Genomic DNA, 12,642 nt, shown 5'->3' with positions numbered 1-12,642 from the left:
CTTGTTTTGTCAAACCAACAGTCCAAAACAATAATACAGTCAGTTAACTGACACATGACAAAAAAAGATTAATTATTTAAACATAAAACATTATAAAAAAGTGTAAATTAATTTCCTGTCGATTAACAATCAATTAAAAAACTACTGATTGCAGCTCTGGCTCAGTTTAGAAAGTACTGTAGGTCTGTCTGACTTTCACCAAACTTCAAGGCGTAATAACAGCCAACACATGGAGATTATTTTGTCGACAGGACTTTATCCTATTTATTGATTATTGATATCTGTCTGGAATACATGGGGCTCCATGCAGGAATGATTTACAAGACACAGAGATCCACAACGACACGTTGATGCAGCATTCAAATGAGATCAGCCGACAGATCCAGCTGAACTGTCGTCACAAACACTGACACGTCACAGCTGATGGAGTCAAACAACAACACACGTGAACACAGAGCATCACCACGAGGAGCGACGACACAGGCCACTGATTGGTCGACAGGCGAGCAGACTTACAGCAGGCTTTCTGCCGGCCGGCAGCAAACAAATACAGTCGCAGTCCTGCTGAGAGACAAATGAGTCATCGTCCAGAGCACAAACACAGCTTCTGATTGGCTCCCAACAACCAATTAACAAAACTCTAACTAGTCCTGAAGTCACATGACTGACAGCAGCGTGTTTATTGGACGGTTTTGGTTTGAAATTCAAATGTTTCTTACTAACAAATGTTGAAATAACTTTACTGTGATGTCACTGTTTAAATTAGGGATGCATGATATTAGATTCTTTCCTAATACCTGACATAAATCCACTTTTTTGGCTGAAAACTGATATCGACACTTTTTCCCACCTGATTTCAGTGATCATCATCAAGTCTCTTCTGTAGTGGAACGAACATCATATTATACATACATACTCTTATCATGACGGCCCACCAGCAGATGGAGACATGAAATACTGTTCAGAGTATGTAATATTCATTCACTGTGCAAATTAAGAAAAAGCATGTTGGCTGATTCTGAGAGTTCATTTTAAAGCCGATATTGTCTGATATCGATGACGTGCCCATTTCATCATACATCCCTTCTCATGTCGTTTGGCTCAGTGCTGTTTGAACTCTTTTATCTCTAAACTCTAGTACAGGTCCCAAAGATACCAAATCAGCAGATAAACAGAGATCTGTGTGGGTACATGAGACCCTAAAAAAGAGGCTGGATCATGGGGAGTACCACCAGTTGGTCCAGGAGCTTCTCCTCCATCATGGACGTTTACAGGCAGATTTTAGGATGACTCAGGGGCAGTTTGACAACCTGCTGTCTATCATCAGGCCGTATAGCTCTGGGTATCCAGCAACCACTACCACCAGTTTCTCCTCCATTGTTTACCAACTGTAAACTTGTTGTCGTGACCACCACAGAAGGCCCGCCTCTCAAAGCATCTGATTTGACAATGGGGAAAAAAGGGGAGATGACGTGGGCGCTTTTCTACTCTGAGTTGAAGTTTTTCAATTTGAGGAGTTCAGAGCACTCCGGCAAAAACGCCAACACAGCGAGCAAAAAGCTTCATTCTCATTAAAAACTTTTACAAAAAGCCGCCTCCAGCTGCTGAAACACTTCCTGTGTGATCGGGGCCTTAGCGAGGTTTGAGCCAGCACTATTTCGGCCATGTTTGCCATTGCACAAAACGTCGCCTTGTTTGTGCAGCCTAACAAAGTCATCATCATGTCATCAGATGATTTACAGTGGGTGGTTTGCCCCATTGATGATATAACTATAATAACAAACAAAACAACTAAAATACAAACCAACTCTCTGCCTTCTGCAAAGTAGGTGAAAGCACCGTCTCTGTTTCAGTGAGACTGCAGCGGCGGAACAGACAGATACAAAGCCTCCAGCTAAAGCCAGCAGTGTGCTATGTTTAAGGCCCGAACGATTCATTTCGTTAACAACTGATCTGCTGATTATTCTTTTGGTCTGTTAAATGTGAGTAAAAAATACGCCCCAAGACGACCTCTTCAAGATGTCTCATTTGTCTGATCAACAGTCCGAACACAAAGAGATTCAGATTATTATGAAGTAACAGGAAAGACAGAAATTTTCACGTTTTATTTTTTACTCAAACGATTTAATCAAGTACCAACAGTTGTCCACTAATTCTCTGTTGACTGACTGATCAGTATATGGACCACTTGTTTCAGCCATGTGTCGGCCTGTTAGGCAACTTACATTCCTGTTATGTTGAGTTCACACCAAACGCTATACAAATTTTCTTGTCGGGTTACTACTGTAAGTTTGAACACTAGAATATTTTGTGTTGACTCAAAACGTTACATCACACAATGCATTCGCACCCGGTGTGATCACAACAGTACAGGACCTTGTAACATCACCAGATAAGCTGTATCTCCACAGTTTATCTGGTGACAGAGGAGACGGAGAACTTATCGTCACTATAATAACCCGATAGATCCAGAGTGATCCAGAGTCTCATGTGGATCAGTTCCTCTGAGCAGCCTCCCTGACCTGTGATTAAACCCTAATGTAACAGCAGAAGAAGAAGAGCGGGAGGCGTGAGCAGTCTTTACCTTGCTGAAGTCCACAGTGCTGTTCTCCCGGCTGCCTCCGTTTCCTCCGATGATGCGACTGTCGATTTTGCTGTCGAGGTTTCCAGGAGCCGACTGAGGGGACGCCAGCAGACCTGCAGAGACGAGAAGACGTCGTCCATTTACACATGTGACAGGACAGAAACATGAGCTGATGGCGGACAAAACTCTGCTTAGCGTTTGGACTGAATCCTTCAGGTGTCTTCATGACTCATCCTCTGGGGCCGACGACCACCTGCTGCTGGTCTCAGGTAACCTGCGCTTCAATTCTTCATTGGTGCTGCTAAATTGTTTTGAACTCAACAGGAAACATCATTCTCCATGTCTGCCCGCCACACGGACGACAGGCCTTTAAATCTGATCAAACAGGCAGAAAACGACAGTGATTGTCAGCTGGCCGCCTGTGGGCCACATCTGGGCCACAGAAGATTAATGGATACAGAAAATGTGAAAAGTAACGCCAAAAACAACGGAGATGGAAATAATTTTATCAGGACTGATTTGCTGACTCCAAACTCATGTGTTTGACCAGTGGGTACTAAAGACGTTGTAAAATCCATCTGTCAGCTCATTATTCGTGAGCAAGTACTTGCACATGTCTTTAACTGATGATGCTTAAAAGCAGCAGCTGATCCTCGGCTAAAGTCCCCTGCTATTTTTGCTGCATGTGTTTTTCCACAGCAGGGCAGGTAGAAGAAGTTTACCTGTTGGAGGTGAGCTGTTTGCAGAGGTGCAGGAAGAGCGTGTTGTCTGCAGCTCTTCATCAACATCTCACTGTGGCTGTTTCTGCTCTCACTCTTCCTCCCTGCTGTACTATTAGACTTGTCTTTATTGTGAAGCAGCAAAATAAGGAAATGTTGAGTTTTCGAGCAGCAACTTCACACAACTTCTGATACAGCTGATAGCGAACATGAAACAGTAAAATAAATCAGATATGTAAAGTACAAACAGGACGCAGGAGAGAAACCAAACTCCAAACCACAGAGATTCAGTTAGAAGCTACAGACGTACTGAGAGCTGAACACACACAGACTTTTAAAGATGCCTTTCTCTCTGGTCTCCTGCAGACAGAGGTGAGGAGAGTCTGACAACACACTTGGCTTGTTTGGGGGGAGAAGGTGGGTTGGCGAGATTTCACTGCAACTTGAAACTGTTTGAGGGCGGCCAGGCTTTTGGACCAACATGAGAGAAGGTTCATCTCTGGTGCAGCTCGGCGCATCTTAACTGATAATGGAAACACAAATTGGTGCAGCGTGGCTTTGCTCTGCACACACTGCCTCCATCATTTGGTATTTTAATCTTCAATCTGTTTTTAGAGTGACTCAGTAACATCTGTACTCTGTCCTGGACCACAGATGAAAAACAGAAACATTTATTAATGTGTCCCCGTTAAACAAACTCAAACTGAGCTGCAGGTTTTTTAATGATTCCTGTTTGTCAGACTGCTGAGCTGAAAGAAATTTTCACTGCTGAGTCTGAAGCTGCTAATTTAAACCACATGACGGCCGAACGCTTTAACCTGAGACAGCACACGAGACTGAAGACACACACACACAGAGCGTGACATCACAGCCTCGTGTCCTGTTACAGTCCGTGAAATGTAACTCCATCTGACTTTAACCTTTGAATGTAGAACGCTCAGTCTGATCGATAGACATATTTTTATATTTTACCGAGAAATGTTTTTAGAGCAACACGAGTCTGAGAAGATTAAAAATGAGGAGGAGCTCCAGTGGTCTGCTGCTGACAAAATCAAGTTCTGACTTAAAGATGTTTTTGATTTGTTTATTTAAATTAATTCTGTGTTTACTCCTCTTTTAATACTGCCTCTAATTTTATGCTTCTCTATTTATCCGTACTTATTTCTGTCTTTGTGTTGCTGCTGCCTGATTTTCCCCTCTGGGCTCATCTCATTTATGAGAACTGTGGCTGTTGTTCATTTCTATTAATCATTTCAGTCTCTATAAATGACTCTTACTCTCTTCACAGTTTCCTCTCCATTAATTTCCTCTCTTAGTTAATATTTTCTGACTCACACTGTCAGCATGTCGCTCTGCATCATTAGTTGTTGCGCTCGCTGACTGCCTCCTGTTGATTTGGACTTTCACACCTGTCAGCTTCTTCAGCACATAAAGTAACTCAGTGACAAGGAGTCAGAGGTCTGATGATGATGATGGTGATGGTGATGTGTCAGCATCCTCATGTCACCTTCACAGATCACTGAAGATAAGGAACAGATGGACTAACAGGAAGCTGTCTGACGAAACTCTCACTTTTATGTACCAGTGTGTTACATAAATACAGATACAAGTAAATACTCATCTCTGACTGGACAGTTCATTTCTCACATTGGTTTATTCCACCAGGTGTCTTTGGTTGTTTTAGTCTGAAGGAGCAGAGCCAGCGTGTTTGTGTGTGTGAACGAGGTGTAAAGGCGTCACAATTTCCTTTGTTTTATTCTACTGTCTAATAATTTGTTTCTTCCTGTGTCAACAGAGGACGAAACACATCAGAGGAAGCTCGTCACTGTGGTGCTGCAGAGTTAATGGAGACATCATGAGTGTAGGAGACGTATCTTAGGGTGCTTTCACACCTGCCCTGTTTGGTTCAGTTCAATCAAACTCTAGTTCGTTTGCCCCCTCAGTGCGGTTCATTTGGGCAGGTTGGTCATTTCCCAGAGCCTGAGGCGGCATCTTTAGATGGTCTGTTTCATGTTTAATATTATATGTGACAGAGAAAAGGATCAAATTAAGAAACTTAAGAAGCATGAAACCAGAAAATGTTTGGCTTCTTTTTTTTTTTTTTAAAAAGGAGTGATTAAAGCCAATCAATTTTCTGTTGATCAACTAATCACCGCAGCTCTAACTGAGAGCAACACTCGTTAGCAGGAACGTCCTGTTATCACGCACGCACATGCACACACACACACATTCACAGCTACGCAGTACAACCAGTCTGATCTGCTGGTCCCAGAGCAGCTCCACAGGAGCAGTGGGAGGTTAAGGGCCTCACTCTTAGTGCTGCTCCTCTTCACTCTCTGCTTCAGCCCACTACAGCTGCTCCATCAGCTCCACCCTGAAGAGCTGAGCAGTTTTATTCTGATTCTATTTCTGTGAATGAAAACATGTCACACTCCACAGCTCAGTGTCACGTCTGAAGCCACACCATGCCGACAGATATTTGCCTGAGGGACTGAGAGGAAGCAGATGATCCTGTTTGTCCTCCGTCTTGGACACTTCCTCCTCTTCCTCTTCAGGGGGACAAACCACCACCTCGGGAGCAGAGCAGCGACGTGGGACTCCAGAGGCGACGTGGTCTGATGGGGGAGCGTCCCTGATGGCGGCGGGGAGGGAGGGGGTGGGGCTGGGTGGGCAGGGCTCAGACAGGAAGCGTCTGAACGGGAGGGACATACGAGGGGACGGAGGAGGGGTGGTGCTGTCAAAGGTGGAGCGATGGTGGGGGGAGAGATGAGAGGAGGACAGACCCTCCCCTGAAGAGGAGCAAGAGGAGAGGAAGAGAGGAAGGTGAAAGGACAGAAACATCAGGACGACTGCACGATGCTCATGCTGGTTTTTAAAGACGCTGACGGACGATGACTCACTTTTCTATCAGTCTGGTGGATATAATCAATCTAAGTGTCAGTGTGTGTGTGTGAGCTGATCGGTGACGCAGTGAATGTACCGAGATATTAAACATGTGAGCATTTTTGATGATGACCTCCGTCCAGTCCTTTGGTCTTGTCACATTTAAAGGGAAATTTATTTAAGTTTATTTCAACCTGTCTCCTATCGTCCTAAATTTGTTTCAAGTCACTAGTGACATAGAAATAATAGTTAGCATGTTCTTCAATTTCACGAAGCTCTTCATTAGTGTATTCTGGCTCAAATAAATAAGGGCAGCCATCGCCTCTCAATGTGGAAAGCCTATATACTAACATTCCACATTTAGGTGGTCTTCAGTTGTTGTCTTACCTTACCGTGTTTACCGTTTACCTCTGCTTCCCAAAGCGCGGCCAAAATCTCACGAGAACAAGCAGCAACAGCTGGAAGGCAGAACCGGACAGTAGCCTGAAAAGTTCATTCATTTATTTTATGAAAGATTTATAGAATAATGGCTGACTTTTTGCCAGACTTCGACTTTGTGGAGGAGGAATTTGATTTTGCAGAGTTTGATGGCCGCCCTTATTTATCTGAGCCAGAATACACTGACGAAGAGCTTCGTGAAATTGAAGAACGGAGGAGAGAGAGAGAGAGAGGTGCAACAGGTAGAGGACGAGAGAGGAGGAATGGCTGCTGCAAGGCTGCGTAGCTCTGGAGATTGGTGGTGTACCTGTGAATGCTGTGCCCCAGTGCCCACAGAAGAGGAATGCCTCTGTTGCAAGGAATGGGACCGGTTGCAGCCTTAGCTAAATGGTAAACAACAAACATGGCAGCACACCGGTAAGGTAAGACAACACGTTTACATGTGGTTTTGTATATGTTCTCTGACATTTATCCTAACGATATGAGGCGGTCTTTGTGGAAAAAAAGCTTGTTTAGTGGACTAACTTTGCACTTGAAGGTTGCCCGTTCACTTACGTTTTAACAGGTCTGACGCTACTATGCACCCCGGCTGTATCTAGGCTAACGGCTAACATGCTAACTATTATTTTTATGTCACTAGTCACTTGAAACAAAGTTAGGACGATAGGAGACAGGTTGAAATAAACCGAAATTTCCCTTTAACCATAGTTGTTGACGGGGAGTGGCGGCTGGTTTTGAGCCATGACAAGACAAACACATTTTAACACTCCTATGTAGCCTACAGCCCTGTGGGGGAGAGGCAGCTGCACCTCCAGCTGATAACATAATGTCATTGTGACATCATTGTTGCAGCATTATAAGAGAATCAATAGGGTGTGATAATGAGTTTGTTGCACTCTTTTGTCCCGGGGATGATCTCTTTTTGTCTCAAACACTTTTCCTATTGTCCCTGAGATGACAGGACGCTGTTAGCTTTGAGCCCTGCTTTGTAGCCTGCGCAAAACGTATGTGACGCAACAGAAAAACATCGGCCACTGCCATCGCTGAATGTCATCTAATTTGCAGACAGGCCTATGGCAGTCAAAACGCTGAATATCAGCCCGCACCGATGTTCAGCCGATAAATCTATGCATCCCTTTTTAATATACAAGTTCTTTAAAAGTGTGTTTGGTATTGTGTCTCATGTTTTCTCAGCTGATGTTCCTCTTTCTGATCACACAAGAAAAAAAGTTATTCACTGATATTAATCACTGCATTTTTAAACTTCAGTGAAACTAGTGTTTCCTCAGACAAAACAAAGTTAGTTGAAACCACATCAAGTGCAGGCAGATGTTAGAGATAAAACACTGCTGATAGAGAATTAGAAATGCCACGCACGCACGCACGCACGCACGCACGCACGCACGCACACACACACACACACACCTTGCATCAGGAGGATTCCTGTGCGCTCTCTGCGGACTAACCTGCAGGTTTCAACACGACTGAGCTTCAGGTTATATCAGCAGAATCAGGACATTCCTCACTCACTCACAAGCAGGATTTATGAGTCCGGATATTAAAACTCTGACTCATCAAACGGTATTAGCTGGTTATTAGCTCACTGACTCAGCAGGTCTGTCCAGGTTAGTGCTGACCACCAGGAAAAAGACCAGCCTGCTGCTGCTGACGGGCTGAAGGCAAATATTAATTAACTTTTCAGTTTCAGCTCATCACAGCTACAGACGGGTGAGAATCAACACTGACAAACACTCAGTGACACTAATCAGCTGTGAGAAACGACAACATCTGGGTCAAAACTCAAATCACACACCAACACAACTTTTTTGTAACTTGACAGCGTTTCCATGCCGACACGATGCCATGCACCAATCAGAGACCCCGTCGTCTTGTCACTCCGTTACCTCAACCAATCAGGAAAGATGAGACAAAAAACATTGAAGGAGTTCTTGGAAACAAAAACAGCAGAACTCACAACAAAGAGATGCAGAGCCAAGAAACACTCAAAGAGAATTATTATCGAAAATGTGCCAAAATCACAGGAAATATTCATTTAAATATAAAAATATCGTGACCAGAGAATTAAATGGTTCCATCTGACATTTCTCAAAAACTTGTTATTCACATGAAACTATTACTAAGATGATTTTAAGAAAGAAAATGTTCTACTAAAAAAATTATTCGCTGAGATCTTAGTGTTGCTCTGTTACTGCGGTTAATGCCCAGGAGATGAAACATGTTGGAGGTGTTCTGAAACCTAAAACGTGATGATATTATAGACAACACTGTAAATAACAGTTTCAAATGCCACAGAAGCAGAGTCATTTTTATCTTGTTTTAACTCAAAGGAATGTTGATTTTTACCGTTAGTTACCACGCTGATCATCAGAGTCAGGTGGATTTCCAGCGGCACAAAATGTGTTTATTTACTTCAAAGTTCATGTGGTTTTTATATGAGACAACAGGAGACATGGCAGAGCTAGTCTTTTAAGAAAACCAATGATGTGCCAATATGACAACATTTTGGATTTGAAGCCGACCGGTCGCCTCTGTCAAGTGCTGTTTCACGCTGAACTTTAGTCGGATGCTGTTTTTCAATTTCTATCTCTCACCAGCTTTGAAAGCGCCACAATAGACGAAGACCAGCTGTTTCTTTTAGCTGAAATGAGGAATTATCTACACGATGCCTCCTTATGTCACTACAAAGTGAAAGTTTAGAGTAATTCATGTATTTTGAAATCATGAATGAGAGTTATTATTCGTACCTCAAGTTACTTTAACAACTTTAGACATGACACCAAAAACTACAGTATGTAGGAAACAAATGTAGGTTTCATTGAACACTAAAGATTTTAGCAATGTGCTAACTTAGCTCTGCTCCAAAGTGGGTTTGTGACTGTTTATAACTTGAACATGTTGAAACTTTTAACTTGTAGAAAGCTGAATTAAAAGTCAGTAAGTGGAACTTGAGTACGGACTGTTTTGTTAACTTTATTACGCGACTCGAAAAAACTCTGATCTGAAAGTGAAAACCATTCATTTAAAATCAAAAACCCTTATTTAAAAGTTGTTTTTACAGTCAGCTATCTTAAATCATAACTTTTATAAGTAATTAACCATCTGTTTTGCACATAATAACAAAGTTTGACAAAATTATATAGATCTGTCTAGAAAAAGAAATCACAGTTTTCTGTCAACCCTCAGTGGAACCTGAAAACTCCAAGGTCACCATGTGTCAAAACGTTCACACGTTATCCTTTCCTGTGAATCGACACAATCCACATGGGGACTAAAGACTCAGACCATCCTGCAGGTCTGCAGATTTCATATTTAACGTTTAAAAAAGTGAAGTGACAAGAGGAGCCACGGTCTCACCGTTGCGTTCCAATAAATGGGAGTCAGAGTGTTTCTTGCCGATGTCAGCGAAGGATCGAACCAGCGGGATTCGGTTGCTCAGCTTCTTCTCGTTCTGATGGTGGTGACGCCTCAACATGGCCTCCTTCACCTTCTCTCGAACACCCTCCTCCAGCTGACCTGAAGCCAGCATGCTGTCAATCACCATGTCTGCATGTGAGGAGGAACAGCAGGTGGTTAGCCGACATGGTAAATGTATCATTATTCAAATTAACTCTCAGTCTGTTCGCACATTTCACACCATTCAGATCATTTTGACAACTCCTGAGTGAAATTCATCTAAAAACAGATTCAGGTAAGACTTCAGTCCAAGTCCTGGTTTAGTGCGGAGTAAAACCTCCACAACAAGAACTTGTTTTTGTTTCACTCTGCATCTATGCATCCAAGTGGACCACCATGATTTGTGGAGTTCCACAGGGCTCAATACTCAGTCCTCCTTTATTTTGTATGCACAAATTAGACCACATCATGCAAAAGAATAAAATCAACTATCATTATTATGTAAATGTCTAAGTCTGTCTTACTCAGCCAATAACTCCTACTCTGCGATAGTGGCATATTTTCAATAGTTTTTTAAATACTAAAATACATAAACAGTGTTTTCAGATTTTTCTACTCTGAAGTTCCCCAGGGTTCAATTCTTGATCCTCTTTGGTTTAAAATCAAATTGTTCTCTTTGGCCAAATCATGCAAAGCAATAAAATCAACTACCATTATTATGTATGTCTAAGCCTATCTCACTCTCACAATGACTCCTGCTCTGCTATGATGACATGCCATGAAGCAACTACAGAACAGACAGAATAGATGAACAGCTCTGGACTACACATCAGCACAGTGTTTGTTAGTGTGCTGACCTGCAATCTCTTCGATGGTGTTGGCCCTCATGTCGAGCAGCACAGTGCCGTTCAGGATGCAGGAACGCAGCTCAAACAGACTGTGAAGGGACAGCGTGGCCACGTACGGTTTACTCCAACGCTCACCTCCGTCTTCTACGTCCTCCTCAAACTTTAGCCACCTGAAAACACAACGAAGAGATTTAACGTCACATACTGGAGCACAGGTGCATTTAATAGCTTTGGTAGCACCCCTAAGACTGCACTAACGTAAAATGTCATGTCAGGCCTGTTCTGCTGCACTAAAATATAATAATTCTTGCAACAAATGTGGCATTTCCTGTCACATTTGCTGTTTCAGAGGCTTTCAGATCAGATTTACTCCGCAGGATCTGTTTAGTTTGGTTAGGATCATCCAACACAAGTTTCTCCTCCTCACTTCAGTTCAGCTCCTGATGTGAAACAATCCAGGCATGAAAAATAAAGACCAAACACATCTGTGCAAATCCAGTTTAGTCACACAGGCGTTATGATCACTTAGAAATATCAAAACAAATCCACTGGATTTATGAAGTGATTGTTCAGGAGCTGACAAAGACTCCTGCAGGAAGATGAAACAACTTCAACGCTCAGATGATAAATCCTGAATAAATAAAGGTTTATCCTGTTCAAAGAACAAAGGATTACCAGTGAAAGCATCGCCAGGTGTGTTATTCTGAATAAAGTATGTTATTATAAACACAGGGGAAGTCATGAGGATCATAGCAGATTAAATGCTCCAATAAAAGATAATTGAGCGTTCTACAAAACAAAGCGTTTTAAAATCCTTAAAGAAAAACAAAAGAGGAAAACACAGCGAGACGAACGCTGCAGCTTCATCCTGAATAATAAAATGTTGTTGAGTGTGTCCTCACCTGGCTGTTTCCTTCCACTCCTGGAAGTCTCCGTCTCTGAAGGCGATCTCGTCCAGCTCGGTGAACAGGTCGTGGGGGATGTGCTCCTCGTCCCCGTCCTCCGTCCCAAGGATGAACTGGACTCTCTGAGATGGCGTGTCTGCAGGAACACAACAACTAACTCTTTATCGGGTAGATATTAATCAATGTGTGCGTGCGTGTGATTAAATATTGTCACTGAGACTGGACGGACCGTTCGAGGGCGACTCTCGTCCATCGTCCCGATCTGAGCGGTCCCGTCGTTTCCGGTGATGTCGATGTCCTCGGTGACGGTGACGCCTCCGAGTCTCTCTGCCCAGAGGAACATGAACGCCGACATACACCGCTCTGTGACCTGTCGGAGGGAAACAGTCACTACACAGCCCAGTCTGAAACAATCAGGTAACTTTCTGATCAGGTGATCATCGTTTTCTAACATAAAAAACTTCTCTGTGATGTCAGAGCATCACTGAAACAAAAGTAAAAACGCCTTCTAAATAATCCATGAAAATATATTTACATGTTGATATTCCAGCTTCTACTGATACAAATGATGAATACTACAAATTAAAAGAATATTAATCAACTTAGACAGACTACAGATTTTTGTCAGAGCATGATGATCTGCATCGACCTGAAGTTAATTTAAAGTTTGATTTTGATCATCCGGATGTTTTTTTGTTTTAACAGAAGCAGGTCTGTGTCAGATGGACAAAAATCAAATATTACAATGTTGTGATGACCAAATACCTTGCTGTCTATTTTGCAACGATATTTTAGGATTGACTGCAGAATGGTGCTTTCACAAAATATAACACAATGAGATTTTTGATAAA

At 42.7% G+C, this 12,642-nt stretch overlaps 1 protein-coding gene across 2 annotated transcripts in view; it reads right to left on the bottom strand.

The window, feature by feature from the left end:
* Positions 1-12,642, bottom strand: part of LOC125892994 (sodium bicarbonate cotransporter 3-like) — a 49,244-nt gene that overhangs the window by 23,280 nt on the left and 13,322 nt on the right. The window contains exons 3-8 of one of the 2 annotated variants that reach the window (XM_049583395.1): positions 12,021-12,161; positions 11,789-11,927; positions 10,896-11,056; positions 10,039-10,188; positions 5,787-6,092; positions 2,585-2,697 (exon numbers count right to left, since the gene is read on the bottom strand). In XM_049583395.1, coding sequence (XP_049439352.1) covers positions 2,585-2,697; positions 5,787-6,092; positions 10,039-10,188; positions 10,896-11,056; positions 11,789-11,927; positions 12,021-12,161 — 1,010 coding nt within the window. Of the gene's footprint in view, positions 1-2,584; positions 2,698-5,786; positions 6,093-9,999; positions 10,189-10,895; positions 11,057-11,788; positions 11,928-12,020; positions 12,162-12,642 lie in introns of both variants that reach the window. The other variant, XM_049583396.1, reaches the window with a different exon arrangement.

This window comes from Epinephelus fuscoguttatus, linkage group LG8 (genome assembly GCF_011397635.1).
Source record: "Epinephelus fuscoguttatus linkage group LG8, E.fuscoguttatus.final_Chr_v1".
Lineage (NCBI taxonomy): Eukaryota > Metazoa > Chordata > Actinopteri > Perciformes > Serranidae > Epinephelus > Epinephelus fuscoguttatus.
The sequence above is the reverse complement of the archived record's forward strand: the minus strand, read 5'-3'. Positions and strand labels throughout refer to the sequence as shown.